General features: G+C 40.7%; 1 protein-coding gene across 1 annotated transcript in view; it reads right to left on the bottom strand.

Moving 5' to 3' along the window:
• Nucleotides 1–22,775, bottom strand: part of ak9 (adenylate kinase 9) — a 166,282-nt gene that overhangs the window by 30,230 nt on the left and 113,277 nt on the right. The window contains exons 17-20 of the mRNA XM_048596817.1: nucleotides 20,659–20,815; nucleotides 11,570–11,669; nucleotides 8,236–8,306; nucleotides 459–641 (exon numbers count right to left, since the gene is read on the bottom strand). Of these exons, the coding sequence (XP_048452774.1) occupies nucleotides 459–641; nucleotides 8,236–8,306; nucleotides 11,570–11,669; nucleotides 20,659–20,815 (511 nt within the window). The remainder of the gene's footprint in view (nucleotides 1–458; nucleotides 642–8,235; nucleotides 8,307–11,569; nucleotides 11,670–20,658; nucleotides 20,816–22,775) is intronic.

Below are 22,775 nucleotides of genomic sequence, written 5' to 3'. Positions count from 1 at the left end.
GCTGCTTGGCCTGCTGTGTTCATCCAGCCCTGCACCTTGTTGTCTCGGATTCTCCAGCATCTGCGGTTCCTACTATCTCTGCAGTCTGGGATCTGGCTTTTCCAGTACGAATATAAGCTGTGGTATAAAATAAAACATAAATTAATATAAAACACCACCCTTCATTAACAAAATACTTCCTGCAAATTTTCTTTTATTGCCCTTTATTTTAAAATATGACCATTTGTGTTTGAATTATGTATAAGGTAGAAAATTTACTTGAATCCAATTTGCCATAAGTTTTTCAGAACTTCAATCAAATTCTCTCCCCACTTAAACATCAATGATAAGTACATTTTTTTTGGTGCCAAAAACCTGATAAGTTTTGCAAATGTGACATTTGTATTTGGACTGCATGTTTTTTGATAGCATTTTCATTTTGTATAATTAAGAAAAGAACTATTAATAAATTGACTGACCAGGCTCGGGTTCTATTTCTGTTTGAGTGTCAGATACAGGTGAGTGTTCCAATTCAATCGTAGGTTCTGATTCAATTGTAATTTGTTGATCAGATGCAATTTGATCTGTTTCTGTTGAGGTTTGCACTTCAGAAATCTCAAGGTCTGATTTAGATTGAGCCGGCTCCTTCATTTCCCCTTCAACTATAATTGAAATGCATTAGTTGGGTTATTATGGGGCAAACAGAATTGTCTTTCTCTTCTCTTATTTTTGTATACTTGCAAATCAACTAAAATGTTAGCATCAGGCTACATTCAATGGGAAACATTGTAAGTTAATACAATAAGACACAAATTTATTAATACATTTACCATGCAGATTGTTTTTATAAAAATTCCAAAAAGTCAGCAAGCCATTATGATACACAGGGGCCCATTTGGCTCATTGTGTCCCTGTAAAGCAGGTGTTCCTAAACGGATTCCGTAGGACAGGTAAACATAGGGTAGATAAAGATAAACTGTTTCCGTTGGTTGGATATTCTTGAACTAGGGGTGCATAGTCTGAGAATAGCGTCAGATCATTCAGGAGAGTTGGTAGGAAGCACTTCTACATGTAAAACGTGATAGAGGTTTGGAACTCTCTTCCACAAATGGCAGTTGATGCTAGATCAATTGTTAATTTTAAATCTGAGATAGATAACTTTTGTTGAGCAAAAGCATTAAGGAATATGGGCCAACTCCAAACATATGGAGTTAGGCCACAGATCAGCCTTGATCTCACTGAATGGCTGAATGAGCTTGAAGGGCTGAATGGTCCACTCCTATTCCTATAGGCCTATGTTCCTATGACAGTCCTGAGTTTGGCTCCATATCTCCGTGACATGCTCATGCACACTGTATTTCTGGTCTTGATCAAGAAGCCTTACCTAATGAAGTCAGTTTTGAGGCCAGATCACATAACAGCCTCCAACACAAACTGTAGTTGAAAAAAACATTGTGGTCTGGTGGTCTGTTCTCCTACACTCCCTCTTCACTTGTTCCATGCTCTCACATATCCACTTGCTTCTACACCACTGATCCTATTTCTTTTCAACCCCTCATCTCACCACGCTCATCTTCCTTATCCCTATCACTCTCCCTGCCTCTGAATACAAGGAAAGGGCAATTTTCAAGCCTCAAAATAGGCCTCAAACTCTGCCGTACTGCACTCCCATCCCTTGCAAGTATATTTCCCTCAAATGTCCATCCAATTACCTGATGAAATCGTTACTCATCTCTGCTTCCAATACTCTTGGAGGTGACAAGTTCCAGGTCACACAGCATGTTATGGAAAAATGAATTCCTCACAATGACTCTGCATCCCTTGCCCAAACCTTTAAATCTTTGTCCCTTGAGCTGTCAGCTAATAGGAAAAGGTTATCTTTATCTACTTTATTTAAACCAGTCACAAATTAATTATATATACTTTTTCCTGCCTTAAGACTTGCCTCTACATTCCTTGCTAGTTTCTTCTTTATTTTTAACTATTAGCAGATTGCCATTGAGTGTGTAAAAGAAAGACATGCATTTAAATAGCACCTTTCAGAACTAATCTTCAAGCAATTCAATTCATGCTGCATGCGATCAAGAGACAACTGAAGACACTGGATACAGCAAAGACTCTGGACTGTGGCAACATCCAGATGTAGTGCTGAAGATTCATACTCCAGTATTTGCATTGTCAAGCTGTCCCAGCACAGCTAACACACAATGTGAAAAAATGCCCAGTGCATGTCTGTCCACAAAAAGAAGGAAAAATCAGGCAATTCTTGCTCTACTTGTTCACTGTTGACTATCAGTAAATGTGTCTTGACAGTGCTTTAAGGTGGAAATTTGCATTCTGTCAGGGCCACACAGCTGCAGATCTATTATAGCTTTGGTGCAAACATGGATCAAGTATCTTAATTCTAGAGGTGAGAAGGGAGTGACTGACCATGTGTAATACATTTGGATTTCCAAAAGTTGTTCAATAAGGCCTTGTTCCAGACAAATGCAAGGTGATGCATTTTGGAGGATCAAATTCAGATGTGAATTATTTTGGAAATGGCAGAATCCTTAGGAACACTAACAGTCAGACGGATCTGGGCGTGCAGATCCACAGTTCCCTGAAAGTGGCAACCCCAAGGAGCCCAGGTGATTAACAAGGCATTTGGCACGCTTGCCTTAATCGCCCGGGCGTGGAGTACAAGAGTTGGCAAAACATTTTGCAGCTATATAAAACCCTTGTTAGACTGTATTTCGAATATTGTGTGCAGTTTTGGTCACCACACTACCAGAAGGATATGAAAGCTTTGGAGATAGTACAGAGAAGGTTTACCAGGTTGTTGAGCTTTTCCAGCAACTTTGTTTTTGTCACCAGGATGTTGCCTGGTCTCCAGGGCATTGACTATGAGGAAAGGTTAAAAAGACGAGGATTGTTTTCACTGGAAAGATGGCAGCTGACAGTAGACCTGATAGAGGTCTACAAAATTATGAGAAGCATAGATAGGGTGAATAGTCAGGGGCTTTTTCCCAGGGTTGAAGTCTCAATTACAACGGGGCACGGGTTCAAGGTCAAGGGGAAAAGTTTAAGGGAGATATGTGAGGGAAGTTTTTCATGCAGAGGATGGTAGCAGCCTGGACTGCACTACCAGAAAAGGTGGTGGAAGTGGGCACATTGAAGGCATTCAAGAGGCACCCAGACGGGTACATGAATAGGGAGGGAATAGAGAGATACGGATCGAAAATGGCAGGTTTGTTTTTAGATTAATTAGGGCATGATGGTTGGCACAGGCTTGGAGGGCTGAAGGGCCCGTTCCTGTGCTGTACCTTTTCATTTGTTCATTTTCATTTGTTCAAGCACTGCACATAAGGCTAATTGAAATAAAAGGTGCTGTGGGTAATATACCAGCATGGGCAGATGATTGTCTAACCAACTGAAGACAGAGAGAATTTTCAGGACTGCAACCTGTGACTGGTGCTGTGCCACATGGATGGTGCTGGGGTCACAATTACTCAAGTTATAGGTTAATGACTTGGATGAGGGAAGTAAATGCACTCTTACAAAGTTTGCAATGATGCAAAAGTGGGTAGGAAGCTGAGTTATGAGGATGACACAAAGATTCCATAGAGAGATAAAGACAGGTTAAGTGAATTGGCAAAAACCAGGTAAATGGAATGTAATGTGGGGAAATGTGAGGTTGTGCATAATGGCTGTAAGCATGGAGGAGCTGAATATTAGTTAAATTGAGGACAACTGCAGCACAGCATGTTTTGGGGATTCTCATGGAAAAATCACAAAAAAGTTAGCATACTAGTTTAGTAGGTAACAGGGAAGGCAAATTGAAAGTTGGCTTTTATTTCAAAATGAGTGGAGTATAAAAACTATGACTAAAAATATGTAATGCACTTGTTAGTTAGCAAGAATACTGCAAACACATTGAGCCCTCTTATATAGGAAGGATGTCATTAAACTTGGGAGGGTACAGAAAAGATTTACAAGGATGTTGCTAGGACTGGAGGGTTTGAGCTATTGGGAGAGGCTGAATAGGCTGAGGCTTCTTTTCCCTGGAGTATAGGAGGCTGAGGGATGACCATATAGAGATTTATAAAATCATGAGGAGCATGGATAGGGCGAATAGCCAAGTTCTTTTTCCTTGGGTGAGGGTGTCCAAAATTTGGAGACATAGATTTAAGATGAGTGGGGAAAGATTTAAAAAGGATCTGATGGGCAACATTTTCATGCAGAGGGTGGTGCAAATATGGAACAAACTGCCAGAGAAAATAGTATCTTAAACTCCAGCATCGGCAGTTCTTACTATCTCAGAGGAAGCAGTGGAGGCTGGTACAATTACAACATTTAAAAGGCATCTGGATAGGTATATGAATAGGAAGGGTTTAGAGGCAAATGGCAGATCGGATTGGGAATTCTGGTTGGTGTGGATAAGTTGGACCAAAGCGTGTGTTTCTGTGTTCCACGTATCCTACTAAGAGGCAGGCATAACTCGGACCCATATGGGTGCCCATGGCCACACCCTTAGTCTGTGGGAAGTGGGAGGAGACAAAGGAAAAGTTGTTGAGGATAAGGACAAATTCCGTTAAGCAGGTGAGGGTGTTGATGGAAGGGTACTAGTTGGGCCTGCGGGAGAGGAAGAAGTGGAGGGCTTTTAGGCAATCTGCATGGGGGATACTGTACAGGGACTGCATGTCCATGGTGGAGATGAGGTGTTGGTGTCTGGGGAATTGAAAATCTTGGGGGAGGTGGAGGGTGTGGGTAGGTGGGGTATTCCTGGCCCGGGGGGTGGGGATGCAAAGCAGAGTCAAGGTAAGTGGAGATGAGTTCAGTGGGCCAGGAGCAGACAGAGACAATGGGTTGGCTGGGGCTGTCAGGTTTATGAATTTTGGGAAGGAGATACAAAAAGGCGGTGTGGGGTTGGGGAACAATGAGGTTGGAGGCTGTGGATGGGTCGTCTCCTAGGGTGATGAGGTTCCTACAAACTAAAGGGGTGGCTATGGGCACCCGCATGGGTCCAAGCTATGCTTGCCTCTTCATAGCATACGTGGAACTGTCCCCTTCTGCTGTTACACTGGCACCAATCCCCACATCTTCCTCCACTATGTTGATGACTGTATCGGCACTGCCTCGTGCTCCCATGAGGAGCCTGAACAGGTCATCAACTTTACTAACACCTTTCATACCAACCTCAAATTCACTTGGACCATCACCGACACCTCCCTCCCCTTCCTGGAGCTCTGTCTCCATCTCTGGTAACCGTCTCAGCACCGACATCTATTTTAAACCCACCGACTCCCATAGCTACCTGGACTATACCTCCTCTCACCCACCCTCCCGCAAGAATGCAATCCTTTACTCCCAATTCCTCCGTCTCTGCCACATCTACTCCCAAGATGGACTGTTCCACTACCAGACATCCCAGATGTCCTACTTCAAGGACCACAACCTCCCCTTTCCAGTGATTCATAACGCCCTCAACCACTTCACTTGCATTTCTCACACTTCGGCCCTCAAACGCCCTCCTGCCAACAAAAATAAGGATAGTGTTCCCCTAGTCCTCACATACCACCCCACCAATCTCCACATCCAGTGTATCATTCTGTAACACTTCTGCCACCTGCAATCCGACCCCACCACCTAAGAGATATTTCCCTTCCCAACCTTATCTGCGTTTCATAGGGACTGCTCACTTTGCGACTCCCTTGTCTGCTCCAAACTCCCCACTAACCCCACCACACCTGGCACCTTTCTCTGCAACCACAGGAGGTACTATACCTTCCCTCTCACCTCCTTTCAAGGCCCTAGACAAACTTTCCAAATCCAACAGGGATTCACTTGTACATCTTCCAACCTGGCCTCCTGTATCCATTGCTCCTTATGTGGTCTCCTCTACATTGGTGAGACCAAGCACAGACTCGGTGACAGATTTGCAGAGCATCTGTGCTCTGTACACGAGAATCAACAACACCTTCTGGTTGCCAACCATTTTAACTCCCCTTCTCACTCCCTTGGTGACATGTCCATCCTGGGCTTCCAACAGTGTCACAATGACACCACATGCAAATTGGAGAAACAACACCTCATATTCTGCCTCGGGAGCTTACAGCCCAATGGCCTCAAAATAGAATTCACCAGTTTCAAAATCTCCCCACCCATGGCCTCATCCCCTGTCCAACCCTCCCTCTCATCCCCATCTCATTGACCTGACACAACCTGTCCATCTTCTTTCCCACCTATCCATACACCCTTTCCCACTGACCAATCTCGACTATCCCCAACCTGCATCCACGTATCGCCATCTCAACTAGCTTTCCCCAGCCCACCCCACCATTTATTTCCGAGCTCCCTTCCTCGTTTCCAGTCCTGATAAAGGGTGTAAACCTGAAATGTCGATTTTCCTGCTCCTCTGATGCTGCCTGACCTGCTGTGTTCATCCAGCTCCATCCTGTATTGACTCTGACATCAGCATCTGCAGTTCTTGTTATCTCCAAATCATTGAGTATAGAAGTTGGGAAGTTATGTTGCAGTTGTATAGGGCATTGATGAGGGCGCACTTGGAGTACTGTGTTCATTTTTGGTCACCTTGCTATACAAAGGTTATTATTAAACTGGAAAGAGTGCAGAAGAAATTTACAAGGATGTTGCCAGGACTCAAGGGACTGTGCTATATGAAGTAGTTGGACAAGCGAGGACTTTTTCTTTGGAGCGTAGGAGACTGAGGGGTTTCTTATAGGAGTGTATAAGATCATGAGAGGCATGGATAGGATAAATGCACCAGTCTTTTTCCCAGAGTCGGGGAATCAATGACTAAAGGGAATCAGTTTAAGGTAAGAAGGGGAAGAATACATGGGAACCTGAGGGGTAACTTTTTTTACACAGAGGGTGGTACGTGTATGGAATGAGCTGCCAGCAGCATTTAAAATGCATTTGGATGAATACATGGATAGGAAAAGTTTAGAAGGATATGGGCCAAGTGTAGGGAAATGGGGTTAGCCTGGATGGCATTTTGGTCGGCATAGACCAGTTTGGGTGAAAGGGCCCGTCTCTGTGCTGTAGGACTCTATGACTCTATGACCTGGTCAACATCCAAGTTTGAGGTGATGAGTGGCAAGTAACATTTGTGCCACAGGAGGGCCAGACAATAACCATCTCCAACAATACAGAATCTAACAAAAGATTGCCCTTAATATTCAATTGCATTACCATCATTGAAACACCACTATAAAATCTTGGGGGTTACATTGACCAGAAACTGAAATGGACTAGCCGTACCAATACTGTGGTTACAAAAGCAGGTCAGAGGCAAGGAATCTGAATGCACGTCATGCACTTCCTGACTCCTTGACCCTGCCCACCACCTACAAGGCACAAGTCAGGAGTGTGATGGAATAATCTCCACTTGCCTAGATTAGTACAGCTCATTCAGGGAGCTTGACATACTCCTCGACAAAGCAACTTGCTTTACTGGCACCATATCCACAACATCACTTCTTGCACCACTGACACTCAGTAGCTGCAAGATGTATCTACAAGATGCACTGTAACAATTCACCAAGTGTCCTTAGATAACACACTCCAAACTCACTACCACCAAGTATAGCAAGAGCAGCAGACACATGGCAATTTCACCACCTGAAGGTTTCCCTCCAAACTACTCACCATCTTGACTTGGAAATTTACCACCATTCCTTCAGTAATACTGAATCTAAATTCTGGAACTCATTCCTTAACAACATTGTGGATGTATCTATGCAAAATGGACTGCTGTGGTTCAAGAAGACAGCTCACTACCACTTCTCAAGGGCAGCCAGGGTTGAGCAATTAATGCTAGTTCAGCTAATGACACCCACATTCTATAAATGAATAATAAAATCAAATCATTTAGGATTAAAATGAGCAAAAATTTCTAAAATGGTTGCAAATTTTTATAATACTCTACTCATAAGGTTGTGAATGTTCCAATATGAATAGATTTAAGGACGAGTTGGACAATGTTTTCTAAATTGCAGGATTTGAAGAGTAGGTGGCAAATTGGAGTGAAGGCCGATTTATCGGTCATCATTGCACCAATTGGCAAAACAGGCTGCACAGCATGTGGGTTATTGCTCCCATTTCTTTTGTTTTTACTTTGAACCAAAAAAAGTTAAGTAAGAGCACTAACTGTGGATCAATATTGAGGCTTTTAGATAACACAACAAATGCACAAGTTAAAAATGAGTATGGATTTATAACTATTATGAAATTTGTTTCATTGAAGTAACATACCTTCACTTTCCCCTTTCATCTCCAGGGTCTCTGCTTGTGGATTCTCTGCTCCAGGTGCTAATGTGGCTTCTCTATAGAAGAAGTTCATCATACTAAATATCTGTTAGACTTCTGTACGATTCTCAAGAGGTTTAACAATGTTATTAACATTCATACTTTTGTGTCATATTATGAGTTTGAATGATAAAATCTTATTCTTGTTTTCAAATCTCTACATGGCCTCACCCATCCTTTTTTCTGGGAATTCTAAAAGCTTTATAAACCTTCAAGTTCTCTGAACTCCTCCAATTCTGGGGCATCCATCATTCATGATAATGCTCTCAGCTGCCAAGGCCCTAATTACTGGAATTTCCACCCAAAACCTCTATGACACTCCACTTTAACGTTCCACACAAAATTACCTTTCACTGATTTTTGGAATGACCTCCTTCACAAAATTTTAGGTTGACCTGACATCTCAGTCTGTGGCTATGTCAAATTCCAATTGTCAGTACTCTTATTGAGCATCTTAGGATGTTCGATTTATGTAACTGTATGATGATGTTGAATTATTGCATATATCTGCTCCTTCTGTTTTATCATCAGACGCTGATCATTTAGATAGTATGTTCCATTCTCTGGAAATCTCTGCCAAAAGCATTTTGCATTGCTTATGCTTCTCTTCTTTTAAGAAGTTCCTGCTTTTTGTCTTTTTAGTTCTGCTACATGGCTTTCCCAAGATTATTTACATAAATTGTGAAAGCTTACTGGACCATGGTTTAAAATATAAACTATCCAACAATTTACAATTGCAAATATAATAATAAATAATAGGGAGTGATGCAATTTAGGTTTACAATAATTAAAGGCTTTTCGCTCCTTGCTAAAGTTCAATGATAATTTCACCAGAGAAAGTGTCCCTGGCCAGAATGGTATCTTTCTGGTTTACTTTTATTATTCTGAGAGCTTCATGTAGACTACCAGAAATTAATTTGTATTAGAGCTGAGAAAAACCTAAGAAGAAACTCACCAAGCCAAAGAAGATTTAAGTATATGGGTCTTAGAAACAAGAAAAATCAGTTATACATAGATAATAATCTATAACAGAAAACATATGTGAAATGAAAAAGACTTTAAAAGAACTACAGGAACAGAAACACACATTTTCAAAATCAGAGAAGTAGGTAAAGCTGCAGAAAAATGTACCCTGAATGAGAATGTTTAATTATGAAGAGAGACCAAAGAAACCCAAGCTATTTTCATTACAAAATGTTTACAGTAGGATCTTATAACTATGAAGTGTTTTGATGAAGTAAATTCATTGTTTGGTGAACCAGCTAAACAACACATATTGCAAAAATGGAACAGGATCAGTGAAATAAGCAGGATCCAGAACAGTTTTGAAATGGAAATAGACAAATATTCAAAAAATAGTTCTTTTGAAGGCCTGGAGAACGGTGCTAAATGGATAATTATTTTGGTGCATGCATGATGAGCCACAACTTTTTTTGCGCCAAAATATTCTCTGAGTCTTTAAGTGAAAATGAAAATGAAAAATGATGTACTCAAAATACCATCCCTTTAAAGAAAAGCAAAAGAAAATGAACAAGAAACATTTAACAATTAACAATAGGGAAAGAACTCATAAATCAGATTAAGAGAGATCTTGGCACATGGGAGGAAAATTACAATGGTGATATTGTGTAGTGACATAGTAACACCAAAATACTTTGAGCCTGAAATTCAGATTGTGGTGTTACTTCCCAGTTATACTCTTAGGGGTGCATCCTGTACCCCCAGACTCTTTTGTCAAGCTCTGTCCACGACCTTGAAAAGAGTGCTTGAGGCAGGAATCCCCAATGATTATCAGAAGCAACTAAATGCAGCCCATCTTGGATTTACTTAGCCCAGCTAGCTGATATGATACCCAGTTAAAAGATTTAGCCCTCTCAAATACCAGTCTTGGCTCTGTAGCAGCAGCATCTTGTCCAGGTCAAAGAAGCTTGTGGTTCAAACCCTAAAACAAAGACTTGAACATATAATCTAGTTTGGTGCTCCAACTTGATACTGAAGGAGCTCTGCATTATTAGGGGTGTTATCTTTCAAATAAGATTCCAACCGCTTTCTTGGGTATACATAGGACAGCATATGAACATTGTTAAAATAAGAGCAAAGAATCCTTTTATATCCTGACTAATTTATTTTCACCAACTTCACTTGAGCAGATTACCTGGTCATTTACTTAATTACTGCTTTTTTGGACCTTGCTGCATTGTTGCCTTTCTCTACCTTAAAATTACCACATAGAATGACAACAGCAACAAATAAAAGGGAACACCACAACCCACAATTTTCTCTAAGTCACTGACAAGTCTGACTTGGAACTGTACCCTTTACTGTTGATGGGTCAAAATCCTGAAACTCCATTCCTAACAGCATTGTGGGTGTCCCTAAACTCCAAGGATTGTGGTGGTTCAAAAAATCAGTTCAGCACCATCTTCTCCAGGGCTATAGCACTGGGAAATAATGCTGGCCTAGCCAGTGACACCCACACATAGTTCATGAACAAAGAAAATAAAAGTGACTACAGTTCAAAACTCATTAATTGGCTTTCAAGTGCTTGGGACATCCTGAGATCATGGTAGGTGATAAGTTAAGTCAACTATTTCTCAAATCAAAAGTAGCCTCTGATTTTCCATGAAGTCAACCTAGATTTTCTGTGTCATATGTTAACAATGGTGAATTAGGAAAGATATAACAATTTTAATAAATAATCCAGCAGAAACCTACTGTTAAAAGACAAAATTTGGAGGAATTAATCACAAATGTACTTAGTTTCTTGCAGTATTTTTTTCATGTCTAAATATTGACAATATTTACTAAAGATGAAATCTATGCCTGGAGCAAAAGATCTGATTGAAATTGACAAAATTGAACTGGCATTTTACTAGAAAACGTGGATCAAAGGTTACATTCATTTTGAAGAAAAGGTAAAAATGGTCTGGAGTTTATTTCCCAAGGTATAGAAATGTAAATTGACGAGTTATTTTATTATAAATTTATTATAAATTTATATATACTACACTTAATAGTTCTGTGAGCAGTTTTGGTCTTCATATTATGTAAAGGAGAGATAGGCAGTGGAGAAGGTTCAAAAAAGATATATAAGGCTGATAGCAGATTTGGGAGGACATGCCTATCTTCCTTGCTATTTATATTCAAACTAACCCTTCTACCTCAGGTGGAGGAAACAGAAAAATAAACACAAAGAAAAACAAAAAGGCACAAACAAGTCAAATTACACAAGAGAAAAGCAGCGATAAGAATAATCATAACTATAAACTGAGCTACTTACTTGTCACGTTTATTTTTTTCTGCCTCTTTAAGTCTATGGATCATCTTGATTTCAATCAGATCTTTATTTAAATTATACAATCTATTCAGCAAGAATTTTCCTGATGGGATTAAAATGTATGTACAAGATCAGAATTTTATTTAAGACACTTTACTAATCATTAAACTATCATGCTACATTGTGATATCATCAAAGAAGCAGAAGAGTGAAACATGAGAATGTAAGAAATAGGAGCAGGAGTGTGCCACTTGGCTTTCAAGCCTGCCCTGCCAAAATCAAGGCTGCTCTGCCCCAGACCTCAGCTACTCTTTTGTGCCAGCTTAGCATAGCTATCAGCTCCCTGACAATTCAAAATTCTATCTACCGCCTCTTCAAGTACTTACAGTAGTTTAACCTCCACAACTCTCTGAGGTAGAGAATTCTAAACTTCACATATGATTCTATGATTCTATCTCAGTTTTAAATGAGTGTTCCCTTATTCTGTTACTGTCTCCTCGTTCAAGATTAGCCCATTAATGGAATTATTTTCTCAGCAATACTTTGTCAAGCTCTTTCAGTACCTTGTACGTTTCCTACCTCCTACCCCCAGTTTTCAAAATTCAAATGAATAAAGGCCTCATCTGTTTAACCATTTTTGACATGGTAACCCCTCCATTCAATGAAACAGCCTAGTAAATAGCTTCAAACAGCCTCCAAAGCCAGTGTATCCTTTTATAAATACAAGGATCAAAACCGTACACAGTACTCAAAGTATGGCCTCACCAACATCCTCCGTAGTTTTAAAAGACTTCTCTGTTTTTAAAGTGCAAACTCTCAGCAATAAAGGCCAAAATTCCACTTGCTTTCTTATACTTGCTGCACGGTGTATGCCAACTGTTTGTGTTTATGCACAAGAACACCCAGTCTTCCGGTGCACTGCACCTGTTATTTTGGAGTCTGTCTCCTTTTAAGTAATAGCCTTCTTTTTGATTCTTCCCACCGAACTGTACAACCTCACACTTTCTAAATTAAACACTATCTGCCAGGCTTTTTTTGCACTCACTCAACCTAACTATATTCCTTTTGGCCTCATCACAGCATGCCGTCTCACTTGTTTTTGATTCATCAGTAAATTTGGATACATTAAACTTGCCCTCCTGCAAGTCAACATATAGATCGTAAATAACTGAGGCAACATGACCTATCCTTATGGCACTCCACTAGTGATGTTTTTCCAACCTTAAAAAGACTCATTAATCCTAGCTCTATCTTTTGTGTGTTAACTAATCTTGAATCCATGCTAATACATTGCTATCCTGTGCAAATTTTTAAAATTTTCCTCAGATTTAAGCAAATGGTATCTCTGATAAATCAATAAAAAAGGGAAAACATCAAAATAATAAATAAATTTAGTCTAGTGTGATTCTTTTTTAGTTCTGAAGAAGTCATACTGGATTTGAAACATTAACTCTGTTGCTCTCTATATAGATGCTGTCAGACCTGCTGCATTCTCTGTTAGTTTCAGATTTCCAGCATCTGCAGTATTTTGCTTTTATTTGAGCAAAATTTAAAGTGCCAGATACCTAACTTATTGGTGAGTTTCTGTATTTTCGAGTCAGTGTTGCTGCATCCTGTCAGAAGGAACAGGGGAATATGTTACAACAAATAGAGGGGGGCAGCAATACCAGTGCCTTTGAGCCTGCAGCAGGTTAGGGAGATGGAGCAAAAGCTACAGAAGGGACCAGTTCTACAGCATATCTGTCAGTTTCTGACATCAGCTGAGAAGTTCTAGCTTTGTTCCCATTACCTGTCACCTTTCACCTTTGTTAGAATATATCTAGCTGTAACTGAACATTTTCCTTTAAAATCATCCACTATTTTGTTACTGTTTTTGCAGTCAATCTTTGGCTTAATTTTATCCTGGCTAAATTCCAGTGTCCTCTGCTAGCTTTCCCTTTCTCCCTACTGTTGTGTGCCATCTTGTCTTGCAAGAGAGAGTTCAGAATGTCAGTGATGGTATTGCACTGTGACTGTATAGTTGGGGATGTGTGGTCTCTATTGATAGGTAGGTCTGAGGCTAGTAGTATGTGTGAGAATGAGGTGGAGGATCTGCATAATAGATGTGAGTCCTTAATAGTTGCTACTGGCTGACTAACATATATGGTACATTGAGCAGCATGAGAGGTTGGTTGTGTACAGTGTACTAAATGTTACGTGAATGTCCATCTGTGAGTCTGACTACTATGTGAGGTCATAGATACTTTGTGGAACTGATGCCAGATCCTCGGGTCCAGAGTCCAGGAGTTAATCTTTCTGGCTACTTGTCCCCATTTATTTTTGAGGCAAGTCCTTGGGATCTTCTGTCCCTTACTTCCAAGGATTATGGCTGTCCTCCAACAAAGGAATCATCTAGACAATCCTCAATCTAGATGAGTTGTATCCCAGGTTGCTGTGGGAGATAGGGAAAGAGTTACAGGGCCCAAATTTTCAAATCATCTCTGGCCACAAGGGAGATGCCAGAGGACTGGAGGACAGCTAATACAGTATCACCTTATGAGAAGGGTGGTAGAGATAGACCAGGGAATTATAAACCACTGGTAAGGGAACTATTGGAGAAAATAGTGAAGGAAAAATTAATCTCCATTTACAGAGGCTAGGGTTGATCAGGCATAGACAGCATGGCTTTGTCAGAAGCAAGTCAAGTCTAACAAATCTACTGGAACTTTTTTGAGGGAGAGATCAAGTATTTGGGTGAGGGTAGGCCAGTTGAAGTAATTTATTTGAATTTCAGTAAGGCCTTAGACAAGGTCCCCTACATAGGAAACTGATGAAGAAGATAAAAGTTCATGGGATCCAGCATAACATAGCAAGATGTATCCAAAATTGTTTTAGTAACAGGAGACAGAGGGTGGTCGTAGAAGACTGTTTGTGTGACTGGAGTCCAGCGTGCAGTGGTGTACCACAGGGATTAATGCTGGGTCCCTTATTGTTTGTGATATTCATAAATGATGTGGATGAGGATGTGGAGGAATGATAAGTAAGTTTGAAGATGACACAAAGATTAGCCAGGTGTTGGATCACAGAGAGGAAGGTGTTAGATTAGAGGAGGATATAAACTGAATGATCAGATGGGAAAATCAGTGGCAGATCGAATTTAACCCTCATAAATGAGAGGCGATGCACATTGGAAGAAGCAACAAGGGAGTATTCAATGAATGGCAAGATACTAGGAAGCTCAGAGGGTTCTTGGGGTGCTTGTCCACAGATCCCTAAAAATGGCAGGACAGGTTGAGTTGGCATACAGAACACTTGCCTTCAGTTGAGACACAGATTACAGGAGCAGGGAGGTTATATTGGAGCTGTACAGAATTTTGGTTAGGCTTGGGAAGGCTTGAGCTATAGGGAGAGGTCGAATAGGCTGGGGCTATTTTCCCTGGAGTGTTGGAGGCTGAGGGGTGACCTAATAGAAATTTATAAAATCATGAGGGGCATTGATAGGGTGAATAGCCAAGGTCTTTTCCCCAGGGTAGCAGAGTCCAAAACTAGAGGGCATAGGTTTAAGGTGAGAGGGGAAAGATTTAAAAGGGATCTAAGGGGCAAATTTTTCACGCAGAGGGTGATGTGTGTATAGAATGAGCTGCCAGAGGTGGTGGTGGAAGCAGATACAATTACAACATTTAAAAGGCATCTGGATGGGTATGTGAATGGGAAGGATTTAGATATATATGGGCCAAATGCTGGTAAATGGAACTAGATTAATTTAGGATATCTGATTGGTATGGACGAGTTGGACTGAAGGTTCTGTTTCCATGTTGTATATCTCTATGATTCTACGACTCTACAGCTTGGGTACTGTGTGCAGTTCTGGTCGCCTCACTTTGGTAAGGATGTGATTGCACTGGAGGCATTGGAGAGGAGATTCACTAGGATGTTGCCTGGAATGGAGCATTTCAGCTATGAAGAGAGGCTGGATAATCTCGAGCTATTTTCTTTGGAGCAAAAAGATTGAAGGGGATTCTGATAGAGGTGTGAGAGAAAACAGTCGCTACCCCTGGTTGAAGGGTCATAGTGAAGGGTCATAATTTTAAGGTGCAAGGCAGGAGGTTAAGAGAGCATTTGAGGAAAAACTTTTTCACCCAGAGGATGATGAGTGTCTGGAATGGACTGCCTGTGAGGATAGTTTAAAAACTACCTTTAATAGCTACTTGGATGGATACTTGAAGTGTCATAACATTCAAGGATATGGGTCTAGTGGAGGAAATTGGGACTTGCTAGTTAGTCATGTATTTTTGATGGTACAGACTGGATGGGCCAAAAGGCCTCTTTTGTAATGTACGATTTGATGAACACTGCATCTGTTACTCTCCCTCTGCCCTGGTCACAATTTGTCATTGTTTAAATTGCTGCAAAATATTTCAGTACAACTTTTCTTTCGGAAAGACTGACTGCCTTTTAGAGAAGGCTCGCTGTACAAAATAGCTCTAGAAAAATGTCAGTGGACTTGTTATAAGTATGAGGTTTAGAAGATTATTATATTTTGGGACTAGAGATCAATTAGCTCTGTTAGTTAGATGGCTGGTTTGAAATGCAGAGTGATGTGAATAGCATGGGTTCAATTTCTGCATTGGCTGATGTTACCATGAAGGAGTCAATAAATGTGAGGCTGGAAAAGCACAGCAGGTCAGACAGCATCTGAATAGCAGGGAAGTCAATATTTCAGGCCGAAACCCTTTGTCAGGACTGGGGAGGCAGAGGGGAGCTCATAAATAAATACAGGGAGAGGGATGGAGTTGGGGTAGGTGGGATGGAGAAAGGTGGATGCCGGTTGGGAATTATTGCGGTTGGTCAGTGGGAACATTGCTCCCGATGTGGTCTCCTCGATATAGAGTAGAGCAAATGCAGATTCTGCACGCACCAACCAACCCAACCTTCCAGTTGCCATCCAACTCCCCCTCCCAATCCCCTGGTGACATGTCCATCCTTGGTCTCCTCCACTGTCAGAGTGAGGCCAAATGTAAACTGGGGGAACAACACCCAATATTTCACCATGGGAGCTTAAGCCTATTGGTCTGAATATTGACTTTATCAGCTTCAAAATTTCCCTACCCAACCTGTCCATCTCTTCACTCGCCTATCCGCTCCACCCTTCCCACTGACCAACTACAATAACCCCCTACCTGCATCCACCTATCTCTTTTCCACCTACCCTCCCTCTAGACCCATCCCCCTTCCTCTATTTATTTCTGGGCTCCTCACTCCCTCCCTAGTCCTGGTGAAGGGTTTCAGCCCAAAACATTGACTTCCCTGCTCCTCGGATACTGTCTGACCTGTTGTGCTTTTCTAACTCCACATTTATTGACTCTAGCTTCCAGCATCTGCAATCTTTACTGTCTCCAAGTTACCATGAAGGACTGTTCTTCTCCCCTCGCTTGAGATGTGCTGACTGTCAGGTTAAACCACCATCAGTCTCATTAGACAAAGTAGCCCTATGGTTACTTTACCCTTACCTTTATTTTGGAAATGTAGCTTTAAATTGAGGGTAAATGAAAGGTTCATGTGACCTGTCCTACAGTCTACATAACAATAAACCGGGGTACCTTGATTTTTAGAGATCAAAGGAAGGCATAGATTACTTCACTAAAAGATGCAAGGTATTTTATGCTTGAAGACAATGGGAGCAACCTCTGAGTTTATATTGAATCTCAGTGTAAACGGTTGGACTCTAAATTGTCTGTTTACTTTTGAGGTGAAAAGGGAAGTTGAGGTTAACTATTGTTAATTAGTATTTCTACCTGGATGCAAGGTTAATGCATCTCACATAGCCATAGGAAAGAGGCCAGAGGGAGCCATGTTTGAGATAATGTTACTGGCTTTCTCGCGAATTGCTGAATCTTAAAAATTGAAAGAATTAGCTGTATGATCAGCTGGAAGAAGATATTGCTTGGCTTTTTGAGCTAACACAATTGGATGTGGTAGGAAGGCAGTCTCTAGCTGAAGAAACACAGTTTGTAGCCATCTCAGGATTCCAGTAGAATGGCATGGTTAGGGGAAGAACATTAACAAGAAAAGGCCTTACTGTTGATGACAGATATAAGGAACTCTTCTGAAAACTGAGGAAAGCAGCCGGACACAGTCACTCGAAGTTACTGTTTGGCAAAGCAGAGATATGGGAAGCTACTGAAAGCTGGAAGCAAATGTGGGCTGTTTGCAAGAAAGATAGCAATTCTGTGAAGAATCTGATGTGTGATAATTAAGTGTTTTTACTCATTTATTACAGTAAAATTTTTAAAATGTGAAATCGTATCATGTTATTCTTTCAGATATCAAGTGAAATGATGACTCTTGTGATGCAGTGGTAGTGTTCCTACCTCTGAGCCAGGAGGCCCAGGTTCAAGTCCAATCTGCTCCAGACGTGTGTATAAGCATCTTTGAACAGGGTGATAAGAAAATGTCTAGACAGCACCTGGAAGTTTGAATCTTTTTTTAAGAGTTAAAGTCTCTATGAAGATGGTAACAGGTTCATCGACTGAATCAGAGACAACCGCACTGACAAGAAGATACTAACCCAGGATTTGCCCAGCCAGATGCTGGAACCATATGTACGAGGAGTGTACACCAAACTTATGTGCTGTGCACCTTTGACTGCATGCAGGCAGATGACAAATTCTGATCCCTATGCCTGGAAACCAGGATGACACAATTTCTATCCTTTGGTGTTTATAGACTGGCTGCACTGAATAGCGTTGATTTATTTGTTGCAGAATCAATGCCTTTGTAGTTTATTTTGTGCAAATGTGTTCTAAACTATCGCAGTCATTTAAAATTGCTGCTCTGGGCTTTAGGTACTTGGTTCATTAATTATTCTCTTCCAATAGGATGCACCATCATAGATGCCTACAAGGTAATTTCTTAAGGGAGGTGATCAACTGCAATCAATAATACTGACACTCAAGGAGCCAACTTTAACTCTTTACAAATAGATGAGTTCAGACTGAGTTAAAATCCATCACAAGGACTGTGACCTACAGATTTGATAGCTATAACAGGATCCCATTTTAACAATGGAGTTGTAGTTATAGTCATACACCACAGACCCTTCGGTCCAACTCATCCATGCCCCACGTTTCCCAAACTAAACTAGTCCCACTTGCCTGCAGTTTGACCCATATCTCTCTAAACCTTCCCTATTCACGTTCCTATCCAAAAGTCTTTTAAATATCGAAAACTGTACCACTTCCTCTGGCAGATTATTCCACATATGTACCATCCTCTGTGTGAAAAAGTTGACACTCAGGTCCCTTTTAAATCTTTCTCCTCTCACCTTGAAATATGCCCCCTAGTTTTGAAGTCCCCTACTTTAGGGAAAAGACCTTTGCTATTCACCTTATCTATGCCCATCATGATTTCATAAACCTCCATAAGGTCACCTCTCAACCTCCTACGCTCCAGTGAAAAAAAGTCCCTATAGCTCAAACCCTGCAATCCCAACAATATCCTGGTCTATCTTTTCTGAACCTTTCCAATTTAATAATGTCATTCCTATAGCAGGACGAGCAGGTCTATACACAGTACTCCAAAAGTGGCCTCACCAATGTCCTATACAACCTTAATATGATGTCCCATCTCCTATATTCAATGGTCTGCGCAATGAAGGCAAGCACGCAAAATGCTTTCTTAACCACCCTGTCTACCTATTTCTAAGTTCCTGTCTTTTTGAATATGCTTCCCTGAGGAATAAAGAGGACTTTGGTATTGATTAAATATTGTTGCTTTCTCAGACTGATGCCTTTGCAAAGTGAGTATCTTTTGAACACTTCATTGAAATTCTCGACATCTTACGGATACAGTTAGCAGCTTACTCTATTAATTTACTGATACAAATAACTCTTTTAAAAGTTTAGGTATGCATAGGCCAGCAGGTTACAAACATCTCCATTTTAGAAATTAGGGCTCAAAATACACATACTATAAATGACTTGAAGCACAATGGCTGTGTTAGAAACATGCTACAGAAGTCCAGAGGAAATGTTTTTAAGGAGAAGGGTTTTTTTGCATAGAAATGTGTCAATTATTTGTTTAAAAGAAGCATGCATTTCTAATATTTCCTTTTGTCTGTGCCAATTTAAATACTGCAGTATTTACGAAATTGATGCTTCCCTTGTGTATTGTGGCACTAAGTTTAATGGAGCAGTGATGATTTTAATGATATGGATACTTTCTATGTGAGTCCAAATCTGCCATATATCAACATAAATACAGAAAATATTCATACTCAGTGACTGGACAACCTAACGAAGCAGTTATTGAGATTGAAAAGGGAGCCCTGAAAACCAGAAGTTAGCACACAAAAATCAAAAAGTAGTCCTTGAAAAATATATTTCAAGCTTGTACAGCAGCCTGCTGAAGGTAAATGGCTCTTCGCTATGTACTGCAAATAGGCACGACTCAAAGAATTTCTCTTCTGCTCAATGCTCCGACTAAACCAAAGTAACAACTGCAAGTTTTGTAGTAGGCCTTAAAAGAAGAATAGAAGGCTGTGAATCCCTTTTTAGAGGAGGACAGCCCAGCAGATATTACCTCTCCTGTGTCTCAAGCAAGAAAACCATACAATTTATCGGGCCTGACATGATTTAACTCTAGAGATAGTAGGGACTGCAGATGCTGGTGAATCCGAGACAACAAGGTGCAGGGCTGGATGAACACAGCAGGTGATTTAACTCTAGCTTTGAGGCTCTTCTATACCCTTCAAATGTACTCCAATTCCTTTGATGGTGTAGAGGTGATCCAGGGTGATAGATTTTGTCTTGGTGATGGTGGTAGGGAGATGGAAGGAATGTGATCCCTTTGCTAGCTGATCTGGGACTGACAAACACATCTAATTCATAGAAATGTGCTGAGATTACAAAGATTGACTAAGGTTAGTAGAAAACAGGTAATTACTATTAACTAGTTGATGTCTAGACATATAAAGGGGAATAGCTGGGACTAGGGGAGGTGCATTTCACTCCTGCTGAAACGATGCGTTTTTGGTATACATTATAGGAGATCTGCTAATATTTATGTTATTCTTTTTGCCAAGCAGAATAAATTTGGTTAATTAGTTTACTTACCATCATCCACAGCATTATGTAGCAGGAATATATTATCAGGAGCAAAACCTAGCTCTAACATTACTCTACACTGATCCATTGTCTCTGGGAAATTATCCAGTACCCAACCCCCAGCCACAAGATGATCAGGATTCTTCACCTTCTGTTCTTCCATAATCTGCAAAACAAGTAAATTACAAATAACTGTGCATATCAATTAACTGTGAGTGTCAGTTCCATTGTTATACCTGTAACTGTCAGCTGTGGCTCAGTGGTAACGCTCTCACCTCTGAATCAGAAACTGTGAATGAAAATTGACTGCAAAATCTAGACGGACACTCTAATGCAGTACTGAGCGTGTGCTACATTGTCAGAGGTGTTGTCTTTGTAGGTAAAACCAATTAAAAAAGGCATTTTTATTTTGTAAGTAAGTTGAAGGGAGAGACAAAAGAAAGAGCTGCTATTGGTGAAAAATCAGTCTCTTGAAGCTAAATGGACCTGTTAACCAGGCATGAAATGGAACTGCTGACTGGGGAAACACCTCAGACAGGCTCCTTTTCATATCCCACCAGCAGCTATCAGCAGATCATTTCATCTTCTTAACTGTGTGTTTCACAAAAACCATGGATGTTTTCCCTAAAAGCAGCAAATTTAGTATGCTTTAGTGTAACACAGCTTAATAAGAATTGAATTAAAGAAGAATAGTGACCTCCGCATATTATTCAGGAAGAAAGTGGAGTGAATTGCTGAGATGGAGAATGGCCAAATGTAAATCCAGGGAGTAAAACTAACAAGTAAATTACAGCTTTTATGAGGCATATCATGTGATTGGAAGCAGGCTAGTGGCTCATTTTCAAAAAGCTGAAAAAGTAGGTGCTGGTTAATTTCAGGCCTGTTCCTCAGATCAGTGAATGTAAAAGTACGAAACTCATTATCAGGAAATTTATCCATACCTTATAAGCACAATGGTACAAAAACAGAAATTGCTGGGAAACTCAGCAGGTCTGGCAGCATTCAGGCAGAGAAAGCAGAGTTAATGTTTCGAGTTCAGTATATAAATGATTTGGATGTGAAGTTAGGAAGTATGGTTAGTAAGTTTCTAGATGACACCAAAATAGGTGATGCCGTGGACAGTGAAAAAGATTATCTCAAAGAAAAACGGTACCTTGATCAGATGGGCCAATGGGCTGAGTGGCAGATGGAGTTTAATTTAGATAAATGTGAGGTATTGCATTTTGGTAAAGCAAACCAGGGCAGGACTTATACAGTTAAAGGTAGGGCCTTGTGTTTGCCAAACAAAGAAACGTAGGGGTGCAGGTGCATAGTTCCTTGAAAGTGGAGTTGCAGGTAGACAGAGTGGAGAAGAAGTAATTTGGCATGCTTGTGTTCATTGGTCAGAGCACTGTGTATAGGAGTTGGGATGTCATGTTCCAGCAGTACAGGACATTGGTGAGGCCACTTTTAGAATGCTGCGTAGAATTAGGAAGAATGTTAACGGGACTGGAGGGTTTGAGTTATAGGGAGATGTTGAATAGGCTGAAGCATTTTTCCTCGGAGGGTTGGAGGCTGAGGGGTGACCTTACAATGGTTTATAAAATCATGAGGGGCATGGATCAGGCGAATTGCCAAGGTCTATTTCCTAGGGTGGGTGAGTCCAAAACTAGAGGACATTGGTTTAAGGTGAGAGGGGAAAGATTTAAAAAGGACCTGAAGAATAACTTATTCACTTAGAGGAATAAGTGTGTGGAACGAGTTACCAGAGGAAGTGGTGGAGGCTGGTACAATTACATCATTTAAAAGGCATCTGAATGGGTATTTGAATAGGAAGGTTTAGAGGGATATGGGCCAAATGCTGGCAAATGGGACTAGGTCAAATTGGGATGTCTGTTCGACGTGGATGAGTTGGACAGAAGGGTCTGTTTCGATGCTGTATGACTCTATGAAGCAGATAAACTGACAAATAAGATTTTAATTGCACTTCTAACTGAGGTTGTAAGCGTCCATTAAGTGAAAGCATTTATGACCATTAGCACCTCTTTTGCTTTTTGCTCTCGGCACTGTTCCCATCAACTCCACTTGCTCCATCTCAACAACATAAAACTATAATTTTTCCCGGACGCTTTAGTTTCAAAGAAGAG

The sequence above is a fragment of the Rhincodon typus genome, chromosome 5 (assembly GCF_021869965.1).
Source record: "Rhincodon typus isolate 14 chromosome 5, sRhiTyp1.1, whole genome shotgun sequence".
In the NCBI taxonomy this organism is placed as follows: Eukaryota; Metazoa; Chordata; class Chondrichthyes; order Orectolobiformes; family Rhincodontidae; genus Rhincodon; species Rhincodon typus.
Note: the sequence above shows the minus strand (reverse complement) of the source record. Positions and strands in the feature narration are given on the sequence as shown.